The sequence below is a fragment of the Microtus oregoni genome, unplaced genomic scaffold, assembly GCF_018167655.1.
Source record: "Microtus oregoni isolate MIOR12 unplaced genomic scaffold, Mior012 000022F_ref0000154, whole genome shotgun sequence".
Taxonomy (NCBI): domain Eukaryota; kingdom Metazoa; phylum Chordata; class Mammalia; order Rodentia; family Cricetidae; genus Microtus; species Microtus oregoni.
This window is the reverse complement of record NW_024543081.1, coordinates 27,399,248-27,421,216: the sequence shown is the minus strand read 5'-3', so window position 1 is coordinate 27,421,216 and position 21,969 is coordinate 27,399,248. Positions and strand designations below refer to the sequence as shown.

General features: G+C 48.5%; 1 protein-coding gene across 7 annotated transcripts in view; it reads right to left on the bottom strand.

Moving 5' to 3' along the window:
• Window positions 1–18,345: 18,345 nt before the first annotated feature.
• Window positions 18,346–21,969, bottom strand: part of Asap1 (ArfGAP with SH3 domain, ankyrin repeat and PH domain 1) — a 286,745-nt gene continuing 283,121 nt past the window's right edge. For all 7 annotated transcript variants that reach the window (XM_041671783.1, XM_041671786.1, XM_041671784.1 and 4 more), the window contains one exon: window positions 18,346–21,014. In XM_041671783.1, coding sequence (XP_041527717.1) covers window positions 20,940–21,014 — 75 coding nt within the window. In that variant the 3' untranslated portion in view covers window positions 18,346–20,939. The remainder of the gene's footprint in view (window positions 21,015–21,969) is intronic.

The following is a 21,969-nucleotide window of genomic DNA, read 5'->3' as shown; positions in this document are numbered from 1 at the left end:
GGGGACTGTGACAGGCAGGGGACTGTGACAGGCAGGCACTGAGACAGGCAGTCACTGTGCCCACTGAGCTACATCCCAGGTCAGTGACTTCATTCACTGCATTTAGCTCCTGTGGGTTTTCACTGCACCCGTCTCCTCTGTTCAAACTGTGGCATGACGTCTGCATCCTACAGAAGGCTGTCCCTCATTCACACCTATTTTCAGCATCCCCACTCTGGCTACTCACTTCTTCCACTCCAACTTCTCAAGGATGCTTTCCTGGTGGTACCAAGGCAAATCCCAGAGTCTGGTCTTCTTGACACCCTGGTCACCTGTGCTCTCACCTTCCTTGCCCACTCTCCGAGTGGGGGGGTCCTTCTGTATATGTGTTGCTTTTATTGGTTACTAAAGAAGCTGCTTTTGGCCAACGGCTTAACAGAATATAGCCAGGCTGGAAGAGATATATATAGAGACAGAGTAGGCAGAGTCAGGAGAAGCCATGCAGCCGCCTGCAGGAGACAGATGCCTCTGCCAGAGCCCACTGTAACCTTGCTGGTAAGCCACAGCCACATGGCAATACACAGAGTAATAAAAATGGGTTAATTTAAGATATAAGAGTTAGCAAGAAATATACTTAAGCTATTGGCCAAATATTGCAACTAATTCGGATTTCTGTGTGATTATTTCAGGAGTCTGGGTGACCGGGAAATGAACAAACAGCCTCCCCCAACACACTCTACGTCCATTTTCCACAGGATTGTGTTTCACAAGCTAAGCACTTTCACGCATTGCATAGCAAATGTCTCCAGTGACCTCATTCAGCTGCCCAAGATGGGGACGCAGCAGGGCATGGTGACAGCATTTGCCTGTAAGAAAAAGGAACCACAGAAACATTGAGTGTTTTGTGGAAGGTCACAGAAGAAGTTAGAAATTAATTTTGGACTAAAGATCAGCTTTTTCGATGTCCATTCATCATGTAGGAGCCCCATTATTATTCCCATTGTGCAGATAGTAAAATAAGTTTGATTAGGACGTGACCCTGGAACCACTTGCATCAAAACACTGAAGAGCCTGTCAGAGATACGGATCCGCAGGCCCTGCATCCATATTCTTGACCTGTAGGTCTGAATGGGCCCTGGAATCTGCATCTCCACAGTTCTGGGTATTAAACCCTGGGTCCTGAACATGACAGACACCTATGTTAGCACTGAGCTACATCCAGTTGGCTCTCGGAGAGAGGGGATTGCTATGTAGTCTAGGCAAGCCTTGAACTGCCAATCTTCTCGCCTCCTCCTCCTGAGTACTGGAATTACAGGCATATACCACCATGCTTGGGCAGTGGAGGGGTCTGCAAGTTAATGTGTCTTGCAGAGAAGCTCATATTCACCACTAAGTTCAGCATAGACCCTCTGCCCTGTGGCTTCCATGACGATGTATCTACAGCTGGCAACTGTGACAAGGGGCCTTGCCCAGCTGTATGGAGGATGTGTACTAGAAGGAAGGCAGGGCTTGCCCACATTCCTCAGAGTTGAATATATGTGACAGTTACCTTAAAGCTAATCACATTGTGACAATGGCAGAGACCCCTGACCTGACCCAACCAACACAGTCCCATTGGGGGAAATTGCACTTCCGACCTGAATCCTGGGGGTCATGATCAACCCACATGACTTAGTAACCAGGATCATAACAGTAGGGAGTCAGTAGAAGCAGATGTGTGGGGGACAAGGGTGTATTTCTGGCTAAGGTGGGCTAAGCAATAGATAGATTTATTCTCTAGCTTTAAGTAACTGGGGGAAAAAAAACCCTCATGAACAAGGCATCATGGTGGCACACACCTGTCATCCCAGCTCCAGAAGCAGAGGCTGGAGGAACACTGCCAAGTTTAAGGCTGACCTTATCTACTTAACATGTTGTTATACGTTATATATAGACTGTCTCTTAAAACCCATACCAACAAACAGCAAAGAAAACAACTCCTAGCCAAATTTATATATAAGTGTGTGTGTGTGTGTGTGTGTGTGTGTGCCTCTCTCTCTGCAGGTGTATGTGTGTCTGTGTTTATCTGTATGTTTGTCTCTCCCTCTGTGTATGTGTGTCTATCTCTCTGTCTCTATGTGTGTGTATGTCTGTCTATTTGTCTCTGTGTGTCTGTTTGTGTCTGTGTCTCTGTGTATGTGTGTGTCTTTCTGTGTGTCTGTCTATCTGTCTCTGTGTGTATGTGTCTGTCTCTCTTTCTCTCTGTGTCTGTGACTGTGTTTGTGTCTGTCTGTCTCTGTCTCTCTCCCTGTGCACATGTGTCTGTGTGTGTGTGTGTGTGTGTGTGTGTGTGTGTGTAGGAATGAATGAAAATACCCCTTCAGGGGGTGAAATGTGATCTATGAGGACACCCAGTTTCAACTCTGTTTGGGGATCCATCCTATCCTTTAGTGACCAGTTCCATGTTGTGTCCCCAACTTCCTGTGAGAGACGATCCTTGATCTGCTTGATGTCCTTAGGTCAAGCTCCAGGGGTGGCTCTGATTATCCTCGGCAGTGTCTACCCACCTGGGGCCAGGTGGTCAGGAAGTTGTGTCCTTCTTTGCACATCTGTGTGCAGCACTGTTCTGCAGAGTGCTTCCTATGACATTTCTAGATGGAAGAGCCAGGGATGCTTTCCATTCTGCTTGCAATGAAGAGAAAGACCCTTTGCAAGAGAATGTCCCATAACTGCCAAGGTTCTTGGCATTTTCACTGAGCAGTCAGAATGGGTGAGTCTTCAGATGGGCTCTGCCTGGAGAGAGGAAGAGCTGGGGACTCCTTGCAGTGGGCATTGCAGAGCATCGCAGCAGGCACAGTAGGAGGACAGACATCATCACTGTTATCATCAAGCCTGGAACATACATCCCTAGAGCTTCAAGTGTACTCCTGAGCAACAGGAAGGCAAAGCAAGTCTTCCTAACAGCAACTAACTGGGTAAATAGTAAGGTATTCCTTCGGTGACTCTGCTTTCAAGGAAAGTAGTGGAGAAACTGGAGAGATGGCTCAGTGGTTAAGAGCACTGGCTGCTCTTCCAGAGGACCTGGGTTCAATTCCCAGCACGCACATGATAACTCATAACTGTCTGTAACACCAAATCTGATACCTTCACACAGACATATATGCAGGCAAAACACCAGTGCACATAAAATACAAATAAATACATAAATAAAAAAGAAAAGTAGTAGAGCATAGTGATATACACCTCCAGCACTCAGGAGGCAGAGGCAGGTGGCTCTCTGAGTTTGAGACCAGTCTGGTGTGCAGAGTGAGTTCTGGGACAGGCAGGACTACACAGAGAAACCTTGTCTCAGAAAGAAGAAAGCAAGCATGCAAGAGAGAAATAAGAAAGAAAGGGGGAGGGGAGGGAGGAAGGAGTGAGAAATCATGGTAAAATAAAAACAAATAAAACAAAATGGATAAAAACAAATTATATTTTTAGCAAAATTAATTTTAAACTTTGAAGGGGAAAAAAAACGGAAGCACTCTAAGCTAGTGTGGCAGCATCAAGTAGCAGAGGCTACCATCACCTTGTCAGGCTTGCTCTTCTTCTTGGGGCTTAGTAGCCAATACTGTAGATTTTACTGAGGTATTTTCTGTTCCCCATGGAGTGTAAGCTCCATGGAAACAGGGAGAGCAGAGTGACTGTTCTCCTTGCCATGATAAAATACCCTGGCAGAAGTAACTTGTGAAGGGAGGGTTTATTCCGGCTCACACTTCAGGGGATGAAGCACTACTCTCAGGGAGTAGTCCCTACCACATCTCTTAACAAACTGGAGGGAAAGTCCCATCAGGCTGAAGACGTCATGAAGGGGGATAGCTAGAAGGACTTCCTGCCTCTATCTTAGGTCTGAGAAACACAAACATATTTCAGTCTTGCATTTTGTTAAAGTTCTGAGAGGCTTAACATGTTGACCAAAAGATGTGTGTCCTGTCTGCCAACTTCGTCTCCTGTGAGGCTCTTTTCGCTTCTGGCCACCAAACGTTAGAGTTCGTGGCCGTCTTGGCCAGCTCCAGCTTCCTCTCGCTGCTTACTGCAGCTTCTGCTACCTTTGCAGACAGCTTTCTCCCCTGCTCTTTTCTTTCCCCTCTCCTCCCCTCCCCCCTCTTTCAGTGGGTAGGAGAAGCTGTACCCTCATTTCTGAGATCCTGTTGCTCCCTGCCCCCTTCCTCCAAGATGACCATGTCCCCGAGCTTGGGATTCAGTCAGCCCCTGGTATCCACCAATAGTATGTAGGATTTTGCAGGTTTTGAGACTCTGTAGAAACTGGCTCTAACCTCTACAAATTCTCTGGAAGGTCCCTTTCTGCACCCTTGCTGGTGGCATTGCCACTCCAGACATGATCTATGTCTTTATTGATTTAAGGTGCTCACTAAGCCCCAGGGAGGAACCTCCACGTACTCCTAGCTGCATGGTGTTCTCTCTGTCGTCCTCTGTAAGAGGCGTAGCAGAGCGCAGAGGTCAGCTTTTAGGGCATCGGCCACAGAGCAAATGTAAAAATGCATTAATTTGTTTCAAGAATAAGTTTGCTGGTAGCAATCCCCTCCGGTGGGCTGAACACAGCTTCCTTCCTCCATCTCCTGTGGACAGCTCTATGGTGCACTATTTGCCTCATCAGCGGTGGCTTTGCTGGGTGTCCTTCCTTGTACCTTCCCTGTCCACATGGAGGATGGAAGGTCTGCGGACAGAGTGTGGGGTGTTGGGGAAGGTGTGGAGATGGGCACCTTCAAACTTGTTAAGAGTCATGGCCCACTTTCAGAAAGCTTAGACCAGAATGAGTAAAATCTCTTCTTAGAACTCGAAGTCTTTTTAGAGGGTTCCCGTGTATACAATGTACCCCAGGTTAGCTCAAAACTTGTGATCTTCCGGCCTCAGCCGCTTGAGCAGCTGGGTTGTAGGTGACATCATGAAGAGCTAACATGTTTCATAGATCTATCTATCGATCTATCTAGATCTAGATCAATAGATAGATATAGATATATAGATATAGTTTGTTTGTTTTTCAAGACAGAGTTTCCCTGTGTAGCTTTGGGGCCTATCCTGAAACTCACTCTGTAGACCAGGCTGGTCTTGAATTCATAGAGATCCACCTGCCTCTACCTCCCAAGTGCTGGGATTAAAGGCTTGTGCCACCACCGCCCAGCTATTTATATTTTTAGTTTAATTTTCTGGGTGTTGTGGCCCATGCCTTTAATCCCAGTACTCAGGAGGCAGAAGAAAGCAGATCTCTGCGTTGTTTGAGGCCAGCCTGGTCTGTGTACTGAGTTCTAGGCCAGCCAGGATGACTTAGTAAGACCCTGTCTCAAAAGAGAAAAAGAATCTAACTGAGCACATGTTGTATTGTTCTGAGGGACCTCACGTTTCCAGGAGCTGGCATGCTTGTCAATGTTGGTATTGCTGGCACCTCCTACACGTATGGCTAAGAGGACTGGTGGCTGTGGATGTCCCCCTCCTGGAACATGCTGTCAATCCGGTAAGCGCCACACCGCGAGCATTTGTTTTACTGAATGGGCTCTCAGTGTCATGGGACAGGCCTGTGTGGTTCTGTCCCATGTCCCTGGAGCCTGGGATCTAGTAGCTACACAGTAAATGCTCATGAAAAGAAAGAGGAGGTCGGTCAGGAGTCTGGGAGCATTAGGAAGAGGTCGCCTGATGTCGAGAACTGATTAGAGACTTAGGGGGTGGCAAGCAAGGCTGTGGTTTCTAGATGTCACCAGAAGCTACTTGCTCGCCTCCTGGACTGTCAGCCCTGACTATAGGCAGCCAGCTGCTGGGCTGGTCTTTCCCTGGCTGGGGAGTATGTGTGTGTGTGTGTGTGTGTGTGTGTTGAGAGAGAGAGACAGACAGACAGACACACACACACACACACACCACATACACACAGCATTGCCATGGGCAAAGCCACCAGTGCTGTGGGTGATGGGACAGGAAGACTTCTCATCCCCAACTTTGGAGGGAGGCCAGCCACACGGCAATCACAGGAGACCTTATCAAGGGATGATAAGGGGGTCAGGGTGACATCAAAAAAGGATTTAACCATGAAACTAGATGTCAGTGTCATGCCTGGAAGTTAGAAGAAAAAAATTGGATCTCAAGCCAAGAAATGCAAGAAGCTCCAGGAAGACAGAAAAATCAACTAAATGAATTCTTGAAACTTCCAAGAACCAACCCCAACAACTTGATTTTAGACTTCTAACCCCCATAGCCACGAGAAATGTGCTAATATAAACTATTGGGTCTGTTTGTTCTAGCGGCCATCGGAAAGCAGGCCTGAGCCCCTGGGTCTGCCCTGTATGGACGAGCTAGCCTGCAGCCTGCAGCCGATGAGGGGCACTCAGGAAGGTTAGAACACTGCCTGGCACCCAGGATGCCCTTACCAGGCCTCTCAGTCTCCCTGAATCCAGACACACAAAGGATCAGGCATGGCTGCGCCTGGGGTCCAGTTGTTTTCAGAGGGTACACAAACCCAGGTCTCCCTGGCCCCTGGGTCTCTCTCTCTCCCTCAGTTGTACCCAAGCTTTGGAGGTTCCCGGTCAGCCTGGAGCACACAGCAGCGCACGACTCTGCTTCTGCAGGGAATGAGGGAGGGCAGACAGCTGATGGGGTCTCTTCAGCAGGAGGAGTCCTAGCCCCCAACTTCACTGCTTTGATTAAGTTGGAATGAGCAGCCGGGAAAGAGAACTGAGAGCCCTTCTGCTTCCTCCTCCAAAGCAGGGTGAAAGAAAGGCTCATCACTTTTGGTAGAATGGCAGCTTAACCCTGCCCAAAGCTTGTACCCACGTAGACACGGGTGCCAAGACACACAGAGTGTGCCATCTGCGTGTTCGGGTGCAGAGGGTAGAGCTGGGTGAGCAAAAGGATTGCTCAAGGCCATGCAGCTGCCTAGGTCCCCGGGAAGGGTCAGATCAGCTCGACTTCCCCTCGACCCAGCATTTCCGGTTGGTGGTCCCACACCTGGGACCCTTTCTATGACTGTCCTTGATGCACCGTCCCAACCTTCCTTCCTTTCGGATGGGGCACAACAACTGGAATTATTTTTATTCTGTTTGCGTTCTGTTTTGTTGAAACTTTAACGCTGGCCAGCCTCGCGCTCACTACCAAACTTTAGGGAAGCCTCTGCCTCAGCCCCTTCCAGCTATTTTTACCAAGGCCAACCAACGCCAACTGGAGTGGAGTTTTAGAACTCACTGCTGGGCCACCTGGAAAGATTTACTTCCCCAAGGTTCTTCTTTAGGGTTAGGGTGGGCTCAGTGGCCCCCGCCTACCTGAAGATAGATATCAGCTGAAGCCTCCCCCTGTGCTGGTTGAGGCAGGAGCTTGAGGCGCGTGTGGCTCTGTTAGGAGCCTGCTGACTGGCTAGTGTTCTGAGCCCATAGTTCACTGAGGAGATGAGGAAGCCCAGAGAGAACACTAAGAAGACAGGGCAAAGACAAGGCCTGCAGACGCCTCATGGCGGGGACACGCTGGGAAGGGCTGTGAGTGACCTGACCGTGTAGGCCCCGGAGAATCTGGAAAGGCCAGAGCTCAGGCGCCAGCCGCTTCTACCTCACTTATCTTTTCACTCAGACCCACACCATGTTTTGAATAAGTTTTTTTTTTCTTTTTTAAGTGTGAATGTTACCTTACAAAGAATAATTGTGACCGTGTACTGAAAAGGCCTCTGGGAGGGTGTGAGAAGCAGGAACTCTCACTGACTCAGCAGGCTTCCTCCATCTACCTGGGAGACTCAGAAGGCACAGGGTTTGTGTCTCCTGGGTCGCCATGCCAGGTTAGGTACAGGACCCGGACACTCAAATGGACAGTCTAACATATTGCTTGGCAGGGGCGAGAGTTGCCTCATCTTGGCTCTGAGCCCGACTCCTCTGTTGCCATCTCTGGAGCTTTGCCCTGTTGGAGGTGTGTGGGCAGAGGCATCCTGCCTACAAGGATATTCTCTGAGCAGAGATGATGGGCCGCCCAGACACCAGCACTTCCGCCTTGATACCACCGCTCTGAAACTGACTCAGAGCGGGGAGGGAGTTTACCACCAGGGGCCCAGGAGCAAAGAAGAGGAACTTCACCGTGGTTTCATTTTTACTATTAAACCCACAGCCCAGTCTTAGGAGGACATGCCTGTAGCTGATGGATCAACTTGTTACGGGAAGTCAGCTTCTGAACCTCCAGAAGGACTCTGGGATTGGAGTCCTCTCCCCTCCTTGAGACCCCAACACTCTACCCAGGGTGCTCTGCGACCTTACTTAAAAAGCAGAGTACAGCTGTGCATCCCAAGCATGGTAGGCACAGGTTACAAAGTACTGGGGCACAGGATACACAGGCTGGGAACGCTCAAAAAGTGTGGTGACGGATGCTGGGGGGAGACTAAGAAAGCCTTGCTTGGGGTCAGAAGGTCATTTCCCCTGGCTAGGAAAAGCAAATGGGCGACTGTCCTTTGGTGTCAGGGGACAGAAACCCTCATAGACACAAGGGGTGGAGACCACTATGTCTCTTAATTTAATAATACAGGAAAATGAAAAAGTATGGTATCTCCCCATTGCCACTGGCCCATCTGCCGCCGTCCCCCACCCCTACTCATACCCAATCACTGTGAGAGACCAGGTTCAAGTTTCTCCTACTAAAGCTGGTATGTCCTGCATGGACAGGGTATGAGACTAAGGGCAGTACCAGGCAGGCTGTTACACAAAGGCATCTGAGAGAGAGAGAGAGAGAGAGAGAGAGAGAGAGAGAGAGAGAGAGAGAGAGAGAGAGGAGAGAGAGAGAGAAAGAGAGAGAGAGAGAGAGAGAGAGAGGAGAGAGAGAGAGAGCGCAAGCAGATTCTTACTGAGCCTCAAGCTCACAGCAGAACAGATGTAAGTCTATATTTTAAAGTGTAGGTAAAGAGGCAGGAGAGTTGACTTGGTGAGTAACTGAATTCATGTCCCCAGCGCACGATCACAGGCAACCACAACCCCTGGTTGCTGACAGGTGGCTTCTTGGAGCTCGCTAAGCAGTCAGTCCAGCCAGTCAGAGAGCTCCAGGTACAGTGATAGTCTCTCTCTCTCAAAAATTAAGATGGAAGCCGGCGGTGGTGGCGCACGCCTTTAATCCCAGCACTCAGGAGGCAGAGGCAGGCGGATCTCTGTGAGTTCGAGGCCAGCCTGGTCTACAGGAGCTAGTTCCAGGACAGGAACCAAAAGCTACGGAGAAACCCTGTCTCGAAAAAAAAAAATTAAGATGGAAAATGGCCATGGTACACACTTTCAATCCCAGAGCTTGGAAGGCAGCCTGTGAATTCAAGGCCAGCCTGATCTACATGCTGAGTTCCAGGTCAGCCAGGGCTACATCGTGAGACCTTGTCTCAAACAAGAAAAATAAAAAGCTGAGAGCAGAAAGCAATAGAGGGAGGCACCTGTTAACCTCTGTCCTCACTTTCATGTACACACGTGTACATGTGAATACACATGTGTTGATGAGATGTACACATAGTTAGAACCACGTAGAAAGGCCACTCCCAGTCTCTTTCACTCTGTGCTGTGTTTCCCCCAATGTCTTGCTAGGTAGTTATGGCTGGCCTGGAACTCACTGTGTAGATCAGGCTAGCCTTGAACTTTTGGCAATCGTCCTGCCTCCTACCACCCAGTTTAGAAACACTTTAAGTTGCCTGTTCCGTGTGCATCCTGGGAGGCCAGCAGTAGCTGCCGCATTTCGTCTACAAGCAGACTCAGGTCTCGGGAGAGTCAGGTAATTTGCCCGTTCCTGCTCAGCTTTGAAAGGGAGAGAGCCATTTGGCAGTCACATCTAGAAACTCAATCCTCTTGATTCACGTTAGTGGCATTTGAAGGCAGGTCCTGTGGGAGATGCGGTGGCCAGCGACTGCCTGCATAAACGGATTAATGAGTTACTGAGGAAGTGGCTTCTTATTACCTTTCTGGTACTCAGTGTCTCAACATGGGGCACCCTCCATTCTGTTAGGAGGCAGGAAGTAGTCCCATCATCTGCCGAGCAGACACGGCCTCATGCAATTGGACTTCCAAGAACAAATAAATGCTTGCTCTCTATAAATAATCTGGCTGCTGGGAGGTGGTGGTGCACGCCTTTAATCCCAGCACTCGGGAGGCAGAGGCAGGCGGATCTCTGTGAGTTCGAGACCAGCCTGGTCTACAAGAGCTAGTTCCAGGACAGGCTCCAGAACCACAGAGAAACCTTGTCTCGAAAAACCAAAAAAAAAAAAAAAAAAATTACCTGGTCTCGGGCATTCACTGACAGCAACCAGAAAAGAACCAGCACACCACCCAAAGGCGGGTTAGTGCAAATCCAAAGCCCACACCGGACCAAACACAGAGTTTGTTACATGAGGGAAACCAAGGGCCACTACACATCTTCCAGATGACCCTCCCAGCCTCTGAAGGCTTCGGAGTGTGTGCTTCAGAAAGCGCATCTTTTTGAAGAGGGAATCAGTGATCCAAAGAGAGCAAGAAAAATACAGTCTATAAATGGCAGGAAAGAACCTGCCAATCTTATGTTGGTAAGGACTTCTATCTCGACTGTAAGAACAGCAAAGCTAGACAGGCTGTTGTCACAGCCCTTGAAAAGCTAAGGCAGGAGGATCTTCATGACTTCGAGACGAGGCTAGGTTACACAGTCCTGTCTCAAAACCCCCAAAAAACCAAACCTCCAGAAACCAAAATCAAACAAGAAAAATGCACCACCTCCACCAAACCAAAATAAAACCAATCAGCAATACAGCTCGAAAATTTAAAGATGGGCAAAGGACCTGGAAACGCCTTCCTTCAAAGCTCGGTGAATGTCTTCAGCATCATGAACCTTCAGGGAAATGCAAATCAAAAGCACCGTGAGAGATCACTGTACCCTTTTTAGGATGGCTGCTATAAAAATAGAAAAGCAGTGTGGGTGAGGACACGAGAAATGGGAAGTCTCCAGCATTGCTGCTCGAATGGAAACCAGGGTGGCTGCTTTGGGAGATCTTCTGGCAGGCCCTCCGAAGGCCTCGCGTAGAAATACCCCATGACCCACCAATTCCATCTCAAGGTCCTTAGACACGAACACAAGAAACGAAGAGCAAGCCCATCTAAAGCATCACATGAGTATCCCCAGCACCATGATCCGTCACAGCCCATCACAGTGCTCAGAAGAAATGGGGGGCAGTCCCAAGGTGGAAGATTATTTGGCAATAAAAAGATAGCTGGACGCGGCACCCTATGCTTTGGTAATCCTAGGACTTGGGAGGTCAGAAGGCGGCACTGGGTCCCTTAGAACTCGAATTATAGATGGTTGTGAGCTACCATGTGTGTGCTAGGAATTGGATCCAGGTCTTCTGTAAGAGCAACAAATAATCTTGGCCACTGAGCCATCTCTCTAGCCCCAGACTGTTAAGCAAGATGTTTGTTGAGGTCCACCTGATGGCCTTCTGGAGCTGGCTTAATGCAACTTTTGACTAAGGGCGTTATGCTTATTTTTCTATTAGCTATTTACCAATATTTCTATATGCAAATTGCATAAAATAATGGTTTGATCGTGACATTTTCACACACACACACACACACACACACACACACACATAACCTACCTCCAACAATTCTTCCCTTTACCCCGTCTTCCCCTACCTCCCCTAGTCCTCTTTCTGGTCTCTAAATGCCTTAGGAAGGATTTTATCCTCTTTTCCTAGCCTGCTGTTCAGAGGCATACAGGTAGCGTGTCACATTTACAGTAGAAATGAAGATGCCACAGGAACTGCTATGACCACAAATAAGGGTTTCTTTCAAACACTGCTTTGCCTTTTTATTATTTAGGGGCTCGTTATTTAGCTGTTTCTGGCCTTGAACTTGAGATCCTTTTGCCTCAGTCTCCAAAGTTCTGGGGGTCACCTGTGTGCCACCAAACCTAGCTTAAAACTGTTGTAAAATTAAATTTATTTTGTAGAATTTCATATACCTGGGCTGTATGTATATCATTTCCCCTTCCCTTTCCTCCCTCCAACCTCATCCATGTCTCCCTGCTTCTTCTCAAATTCATAGTCTTTTAAAAGTTATTATCAGTACATATAATGACCTTATATGAAATAAATTGAATCTATAAACAAATAAATACACAAATACAACCTTCAAGAGCTAGTTAGACGTTTAGCAGCATGCCGTAGAGAGTACCATAGGATGGCGGAGAAAGCACGCAAAGCTTGAACAAGCATCTGTGACTGGCACCTACAAAAATAAATTAGTGCTTGTGCCCCAAGCCCTGATTTCCGGAGCCCCCTCCAGTGGTTATCCCATTCTGACACATAGCCATGGGCCTTGTAGATCATTCACACCAGCCATTCTTAAAAACGTAATTCTTTTGAGTCTGATTTCGTGGACTTGGCAGCCATTCGCTAGTTTCAGCATGTGGTTGTGGACCGACTTCGTTCTTCTGTGTGTACATGTGTGTGCTCTTCTGTGTGTACATGTGTGTGCTTGCGTGTGTGAGTGTGGCTGTGTGCCACGGTGGAAGTCAGAGGACCTCGGGTGTCAGTGCAAACTCTCTACCTTGAGACAGGATTTCTTAGTTACTGCTTTCCACTTCAATCTAGCTGCCCTGTGAGCTTCTGGCTCCCCAGTTTCTCATTATCAGCTCCCTGTAGGGGTATCCTGGGACTGTAGATATGCACATCCCTACATCCAGCTTTTACAGGGGCCCTGGGTGGTCAGGTTGCTGCCATAGCTTCCCTATGAGTTTCTGGCTCCCCAGTCTCTCATTATCAGCTCTCTGTAGGGGTATCCTGGGACTGTAGATACACACACCTCTGCATCCAGCTTTTACAGGGACCCTGGGGGGTCAGGTTGCTGTGACAGGTGCTTTACCCACTGCAGCCTCTGTCTAGTCTAGAATGTTTATCCTCATTACTGAATACATCCTACAGACACTAGCATCTTCTACCGTGGTACAGACAAGGGTGGGTGGAGAGGAAAGCTGAGGCTACAGAGAGAGGTTGGGAAGAGCTAGCCTGGGCATATCTGCTAAGAAAGGACTGGCATAGCCGTGAAAAAAGCATCAGAGAGCAGCAGTTGATTGGTGCCTGGAGGTTGAGTCCTAGTAGCTGAAGTGTGTGTGTTGCCCAGGCTGGTCTCGAACTCAAGGGCTTCCTGTCTGAGCCTCCCTGGTAGCTGGGATGACAGGCCTATGCCACTGTGCCGCCTGTGGCCTAAGTGACTTCAGCTGAGCAGGAACTAGGCTAGCACATTCAGACAATGTGCCCTTTGCATCTTTGTTCTGCAGCTTAGGGCTCCATAAGAGGTCCATTGTCCGGCCGCCTGCTTCTGGGTGGGAGTCAGCAGTATGCAGCCTGAGTGTGCAGAGCCAACTGCAGCAGGGTTCCCTGGCATTGACCTTTCTGGGGGTGAGAGGACTCCACAGGCTTCTGAAAAGGGGAGCAGCTATGTGCCGCTCCTTTACCCCCTTTAGAAAAGAGTGACCCTGACAGATCCTGAAATGTACGTACAGGTCTTTCTCCTGCTTCCTGGCACACAACTTCTGAATTCCTTGGAGCCTCAGGAGCGATAGTTGTCATTTTGTATGCTGATGCCTTACTGGTGGTTGCTGGCTCTGAAGGCAGACTATTGGAAAGACCAAGGCAAGAGAAAAGGATTCTGATTCGTTAGTGCTATGCTCTAGCCAACCAAGAGGACAGAGGTCTGAAAGTGAGCCTTCAGAACCAGCCTGTCCACAGAACAAAGCCTCTCCCAAATCCCAATGGGACAGAGCTTCCAGGAGGGAAACTGAGTCCCTGGTAGTTCCTGGAGGGTGGGTTAGAAGCCCTGCTTCCTAGCCTCCTGCCTTTCTACACGTATCTCCTGCTCATTTCTGTGCCATGTCCTCTATTAAAACCTGGTGAGTCAGGCACAACTTTGGTTTAGAGAGCCAGAGACAGGGGGATCTATGTGAGTTCGAGGCCAGCCTGACCTATAAAGTGAGTTCCAGGACAGCCACAGCTACAAAAAGAAACCCTATGCAAAACAAACAAACAAAAATAAAACCAAACCAAACCTGGTAAATGACTTTGAGTTCTGTGACCATCCTAGCGAGTTAATTCTATGGGAAGCCCAATTGCTAGTCAGTGTCAAGGTTGTGACTCATGCAGGAACAGTTGGGGACTTGGGGCAAACAAGTCCTCGCCTGAGGGCTCTGCAGACATATTTAGCTAGAGAAGGCATCAGGACAGAGCTGGATCAGCACACGCGAGGATCTAACTCAGTGTTCTCAGCCTTGTTGCAGGATCCCTTCTAGCTACTGACCGTAGTGTGTGCTCTGTTACTTGAGGGCTGACAAGTGACCACCGACTGCATGTTCAGCACTCAGTAGATTCTTTTCCCTAATTTCTCACTTGTCACTGAGGATGGTGAGGAAAATTCTTCCCATTTCCTGTGTTCATTTGGGAAACATAGTTCAGTTCCAAAGCCACTTACTGTTCTTCTGTTTGCACTTAGAAGCTTAGAGAGGTTAAGAATTAGTAAGGATCAGAGCTCAAGGTGGTTTTTTATTTTGTTTGCTTTCTTGTGTTTTTGTTTGTTTTTGGTTGGGATTCCCAGGTCTTGTAACCCTTGAACTCAGGAGGGAAGGGTGCGTGATCACCAGAAGTTTGAGATGAGCCAGGTTTACACAGTGAGTTCCAGGTCAGCCCTGTCTCAAACAGCCTCTCCTCATAAAAATGGAAACCCTAAAACAAAAACCAGAGAGGGAACCCTGAACCTCTGGATTCTGACCCTTCAGGGCCTAAGTGGCAACATTACAAATGGTCCATCCAGGCCATAAACTGCCACAGTGGGGCTGGCCAGAAGATGCCCTGCAGGTGACAGGAGTCCCAGGGCTTTTCCTGACTGGAAGGGGACAGAGGCTGCCAGTGGGTAGCTCTGGACAACATCCTTCCAGCTTCTCTGAGCTGGGTGCTTAGTTGCAAGCCAGGAAACACTACATAATAATCAAAGGAAACGCGAGACTCCCAGGGGCTTAAGCAACCTCTGCTGGCTTCTCAGTAATGTCTGTTGGCACATTTGCGGGTATGTGGCAGAGGGTGGGATGAACTGGGTCTGCCAAACATGATGTCTTCGTCCTTTTCTGTGCACCTTACCATGGAGCCAGTCACAGCCGCAGGCAGGTCCCTGTCAGGGCCCTGTACTGGACTCTAGACCACCTCCCTTTTAGTGACAGTTCCAGTTTCCAGGAATGACCATGTCTGCCGGTGGTACGAGGACCTCACCCGATGTTTGGGTTTAAAATGCTGGTTTCTGGGACTCAGTTTCCAGGAAGCTACTTCTCTCTTGAGGAGACCAAAGAGAGCAGAGTCCAACCCTAGTGTAACGCCATGGTGTAGGTGGCACATTTGTCCTGCTCAGAACTGCAAGGTGGCATCTGAACCCCAGCAAAGGCATCTCCTCTGGCAGAAGCAGAAAGTCTTCACAGCGCCCGCCTAAGGTTTGCAGTGTGGTAAGACTTGTGCAAACAGCTGTGTTTGTCTGAGCTTTAACTCCTGCTTTCGGGAGCTTACACGTTTCAGGGTCTCACGCAGCTGCACAGTTCTCCCCTGCCTCCTTGGTTCTGTTCTACGTTTCAGGATAGTACTGCTGACTTGGGTGTGTAGTACCCAAAACTGCTCCCTGTCTGTAGGGCCCTTCTGGCAAGTATGATTGCTGCCCTGAAATGGAAACCCCCTGGTTCACTCTTTCCTGGTTCACACTCCCTTGGTGGCTAGCTGTTAGACAGCTAGGGCATGCCTGTTTTTACTCAGCTTCTTACTTCTGACCAGGAGCAAAAGTTCCCTAGGTTGAAATCTAACCTCCAGCACCAGAAATGGTTTGACTCTTTTCTTTTTGTTATTGTTGTTGTTCTTCTTCTCTTATTTAAAAAAGAAAACAAACTATATCTTTTAATTATATATACCAATTTAAGTTCCCACTCCCTCCCCTCCCCATACCTTCCCTACCTTACCCTCCACCCATTCCTCAGAGAGGGTAAGGAACATTGCTTTAGGGAAGGTCCAAGGCCATCTCTCCTACTATATCTAGGCTGGGCAAGGTATCCATCCAAAGAGAACAGGTTCCTAAAAAGCCAGTACAAGCAGTAGGGATAAATCCTGGTGCCACTGCCAGTGGCTCCTCAGTCTGCCCCAGCCATGCAGCTGTCACCCACATTCAGAGGGACTAGTTTGGTACTATGTTTGTTCCTTTCCAGTCTGGCTGGAGTTGGTGAGCTCCCGTTAGCTCAGATAAAGTGTTTTCAGTGGGTGAACCCATCATGGTCTTGACTTCTTTGCTCATAGACTCACTCTTCCTGCTCTTCAGCTAGGCATTGGGAGCTCAGCCTAGTGCTCCAATGCAGGTCTCTGTCTCTGTTTCCATTAGTTGCTGCATCTATGGTAATATTTAAGGTATTCATCAGTCTGACTACAGGGCAAGGCAAGTTCGGGCACCCTGGCCTCTATTGCTTAGGGTCTTAAGCTGGGGTCATCCTTGTGGGTCCCTAGGAATTTCTCTAGAGCCAGGTTTCTTGCTAACCCCATAATGGTTCCCTCTTATTAAAGTTACCTTTTTAACCCGTGAACAGCAGTGCCATCTGCAAATGGAGAACAGAGTTCCATTCACGGTACTGAGAACTCAACCTCACAACACAGCTCCTTTGCATGGGGCCCACCCAGCACCAAGCCACAGCACAGGCCAGCCAGCAGCAGAACGGGGGCCTCCTGCAAGAGAAGGCAGGGCTTGGGAGTGGGTACTTCACTCTCTGTAACAGCAAAGAAGACCCTAGAGTCACCCTGTCTGTCTCCGACCTGTACTTGCTGCTCAAACCCTGAAGCCTCTGAGTTGAATCCGTCAAGGCCTTTAGAACGGGCCACCTCCTTGTGGCCAGTCCCTTTGTACCTGAGCCTACAACATCATTTACCTGAATTCTTCGTGGCCTGTGAGTGTTGCAGGGAGAACATGGAGCTGTCATTGCACCCATAGGTCTTATAAATGGTAGTGAATGGGCACAGGCTTAGAGCAGAAAAAGACAAGGGCAGGCGGAGAGGGACACAACTGTTAAGGTCACGGGCACTGCGATTCATCATGCTATGTGACCAGGAGGTGTCTAATGAAGCTCACCTGGAAGGCTGTGCACATGAGAAGGAATATGGGCTATCGTACGAAGCACTCAGTGAATCAGGGCGTGACCCCAGTGACCCTCCAGTTTCTACACCATTCTTTCAGACACGGCTGGCTGTTCTCCAGAGGTCAGACGTTAGGTTCGTGTGTCACAGGACCGAAGCCACACGCAACCAACGGGAGACTGCATCAATCACAAGATAAGCTGGCTGTCCTTGATTCTGGAGTGTGCCGGTTACTGTTTTTCTTTTCCGAAAACATCCCGATGGAAAAACCACAGCCTTCCCTGACAGAGATGTTATCCTTGGGCTCATGACATTTGTCTTGCTTGTGACAGACAAGAAAGGACGCTGTGGTATCTTTTTGCTGAGGCTTTAGTGTGCTCGTACCAGTGTCTCTTTGACTAGAACTGTGTCATGAAGCCTCCTGGCTACAGTAAATCTTGAGACCAGCCTCAGAGCCAGAACCACTTGTGTGGACTCCTGACGCCATGTATTTTTCTAGCCATGAATCTCCAATCCTGCATGCATTTCCCTGCACCTCACTTCCAGACCCCTTGGGCTCACGCAGGGCACAGTAGATGCTGCAGAGAGCAAGCGTTTGGTCTACACAACTGTCTGTCTGCATCAGGAGTTACAGTCCAGCAGGACAGGCAGATGTGGCACTCAGCACATTAACGTATGGTCCTACCCACAGGGAAGGGAAAGGGACAGAGTGAAGGAATGGTGTACCATGTTCTCTAGGCATGCTATGCTGGTCTCCTTGAATGTTCAACAGTTGTGACTACCTGCAAGGTCAACCACAGGCTACCCTTTGCATTCATCACAGAGGAGGATGAAGGACTCACAAAGTCCCTCCCCTCCCTGATACAAGGTGCTACAGTTCTTAGCAGTGCAGCTGCCCAAGTCTCCCGTGTTCCTGGAAGTAATCCCTCACAGAAACTCCTTTAAGGGGCTCCAATTAAACACACCGATTCGTCAAGCTAGATGTGGAGGAACTGTTTGGTCGGCCATTAGTGCCCATATCTAGGGTGAACAGATGTTTGTCTTCCCATAAAAAGTTCACAGGAGGTGGGAGTGGGAGGGGACTCAAGTGAGCCTGGAAGGTTACATGCTCCCATGTACCTGGAGTGAGCTGTGGCCCAGGAAGACTAAGCTACCGATCTCCACCCCCAAACCACATCATTTTTCCCAGTCAACAAAGTAGCGGACAACTCACAAAATGGCCTGATTTCAGATGCTTGGGATCAACTGAGAATATGTTTATTTAAAAGCAATTTTAAATATTAAAAAAGTAGAAATGAACACATACAGTACTGAGAAACTCTCACATTAAATACATGTGAAATGAAAAGTGTACTGACGCTTGGTGGTGGCTCCCAGGTAAGAATGTGGGCTTTAACTAGAGGCAGGCACGGCAGGGCTCCTATATACCATGTCCAAATTGTAGGCAATAAAAAAAAAATAAATAACAATTGCTGTCCAACAGGAAAATAAGACACATTGTTTGCAGACATAATTTTCCTTTCTAAGGGGGATAAAAAAAGGAATGAATTTGCTTTCTTTCTTACGGTTCCATACCTTCATAATATTATGTGATGTACAAAATTGCAGATAGTGGCTCATCAAGGTTCCAGAACAAGGTCAGATTTAAACTTAACAAGATTGCCAAAGGAATGTCTACCTAGTTTTCCTATGTCCCACAGCACAACAGAGTAGAGAAAACTCAAAATCCTGATGGGAGACAAACAAAAACCAGAAAAGAAACATACATTTGTGTGAGTTCCTGTAGCAGAAGAGGACATCATTAACTCTCTGGCATTTTAGAGACAGAGCTTGCTTAAAAACCAGCTTATGTTCAAGTCAGCAGAAAACCGCCTAGACCTTCTGAATGTAACTTCAAATGCATCTTAAGAATGATGAACAAACTGGGACACTGGGCAACTGCCACATTCCTAAAACCATTATGGCCTCTAAAACAAGGTTGGTGGCGTTGCTGGCTGCACACTAGCATGCTGACTGGCACCTTTTGCTCTTGGTTCGATGTGGGGATGCACAGGTGCCCAGACACTGTGGAAGCAACTGCTTAAGATCAGTTTCCAGTGACAGCTGGTAGAGTGTTTGAAGGTCTGTCATGCAAGGTTTGATTTATTTCTTGGGTGGCTATTCAGAGTTCTCACGGTAACCATTTAAGCAGAACTAAATTAGTATTTTCTGAGCACGGTGGCTATGAGAGGGCTCTTCCCACAAGCTTCATGGGAACCGTGCTTCTGTGAAATCAATGTTTCTCATTCATTGCCGAGATTATCTGCTAAAAAGTATTTGTTCTGTGCCGTAGTCAGACCAGCAACTCAAGCAAACTTAAGTCCAGAAGCACAACACACCTTGGAATCAGAACAGTCCTGGACCCAGGAGGACAAACAACCACTGCATTCTCACCCCAAATCCAGACTGAAGCCGGACATGGAAATGCAACGCGATGAATGGGCTGAGGGGGAAAAAACGAAACAAAGGAAAACACAAGCAACAAGAGACCAGAGACAGACAGACAGACAGACAGAGATGGCTTGCAGAGAGCTTTATCACAGTGCAATTCATAGCAGCGTCCCACAGCTCGGTTATAGACTGACTTGAAGGGCACATGTCTACCGGGTAAGTTTACCATGAGAAAGTTAACCTGTAACTGGAGTTTAGAGACGAGGATTGGAAGGAGGAAAAAAAGGGAAGGTTGGTGTCAGCACCTGGATTCTGCATTAGAAAACTCAAAAACCGACTTGACAATTTTTCATCTTGAATAGTAAAGGTTTAATCAAGAACAAAATGAAGAAAATCATTTCAAACTGACACTTTGGACGCTTCAGAACGGTTGAGGGGTGCTGCGCCAAGGCGATGTGCAAACACTCTGGAGAAGGCCAAATGAGTGACCAGAAACAAGGATTGTTGCAATCTTGTAACTTCTGCTTTAATGGCAATCAAGTTTAAAAATGTACAGTTCACTTCTTCATACTGTTTGTTCCTTTATAAAAGGCAGAATTCGGGTAAGCTTCTAGATGCATGCATAACGTAGAGGTGGATATTTTCTGGCAGTCCTTGGTTCCTGAAAGTTGAACTTCATCAGACGTGGTTTTAAGCTTTTGTCAAAATAGTCATGAAGGATATGTTATTTTTGCATAATGAGGTAATATCTCAGGGGTGGGCACTCGCCATAAGATGTACACATCCACTCACCTAAACTTGCACGAGGCTGCGTACACCGTAAAATGCTGCAGAGGACTTTGTGTCAGTGACTATTTGCTGAAGGAGTAACACATTTAACTGAGCACTTTTCTGTAATAAATACCAAAGTAGGTCTTTGTAGCTGTAAACTGTGTACACAGATAACTACAGGCTGCAGGCCAGGGGGCTAACTTAAAGTTCCGCCTGGAGCACAGAACCCACCTCTGCCAATGTTGCATGTTCAGTAACGCCATTGAGAATACTGCATAGTCAGTTCTGCACCCTTCAACAGCTGCTGGAGACTCTTCACCTGAAAAACCAGCAGTTCCTATACTCCTGCTTTTTGTTTGCTCATAAACAGCACAGAGGGAGAGAGATGTAAGTGCTAGATGCCAACGATGGCTTTGGCAAACCATTAAGGCGCACCAGTTCCCGAGGCTACCCTAATACTGGCGAAGGCCGAAGACCACAGGATATTTACAATGCATACTATATTCCCCTCCTGAGTGGCCCTTCCATGAGTTCTTGGTCTGTAACAGCAGCTATATACACGTTGTATACAAGATTACATGGAGGCAGCGGTCTGGCATGAAGGGTGTGGACGGACAGAAGGTTCTGCTTTCTGCTAGTCAGACAGGATGTGAACGAAGGACACTGGAAAGACACCCTTCCTTTCAGGCTGTCCTTCGATGTGCCCAATCTGCAGGAAGAAAGGAGTAGTTAGACAGGAGGTGGCAGAAGCTCGCCCCTCCACTCTTTGGTGAACCACACAGTGCTGATTATATAACACAGCGAGGGAACAGCCCCCAAAGAGCAAGGGCCAGCCTTGCAGTGGTCGGCACTCTGCAGGGGTCGGGTTCTATGTCTATGCTTGATGCTATGATGAGCAGACACGCCACGAGGAAGCCCAGACAAACCTTGACAAGCCCCTTTCTTACTTACAAATTTGGTAAAAGAAAAAAATTGGTAAAAGTAAGACAAAGACTTGTGTAATTAAGATTAAAAACAGAAGGACTGGACCCAGAAGAGCTCCTGGCTACTAGAGACGTGTCAGTGTTGAGACCGACAGTGGCCTATGGCAGTTTTCCCATTTGCAGCACAGACCTGCAAGCCACGGTTACAAAACTTCCCTTATGACCTCAATGAGATCAATGTTAACTGCACCGAAAAGCGCCCTGCTGTGGGCGCTGTACAGAAAGAATAGCAAGAGCACGTGCACTGGCTGTGGGAGCCACCGCATCCAGAGAAGGGTGCACGAGCACTGGCTGTGGGAGCCACCGCATCCAGAGAAGGGTGCACGAGCACTGGCTGTGGAAGCCACCGCATCCAGAGAAGGGTGCACGTGCACTGGCTGTGGGAGCCACCGCATCCAGAGAAGGGTGCACGAGCACTGGCTGTGGGAGCCACCGCATCCAGAGAAGGGTGCACGAGCACTGGCTGTGGGAGCCACCGCATCCAGAGAAGGGTGCACGAGCACTGGCTGTGGGAGCCACCGCATCCAGAGAAGGGTGCACGAGCACTGGCTGTGGAAGCCACCGCATCCAGAGAAGGGTGCACGAGCACTGGCTGTGGAAGCCACCGCATCCAGAGAAGGGTGCACGAGCACTGGCTGTGGAAGCCACCGCATCCAGAGAAGGGTGCACGAGCACTGGCTG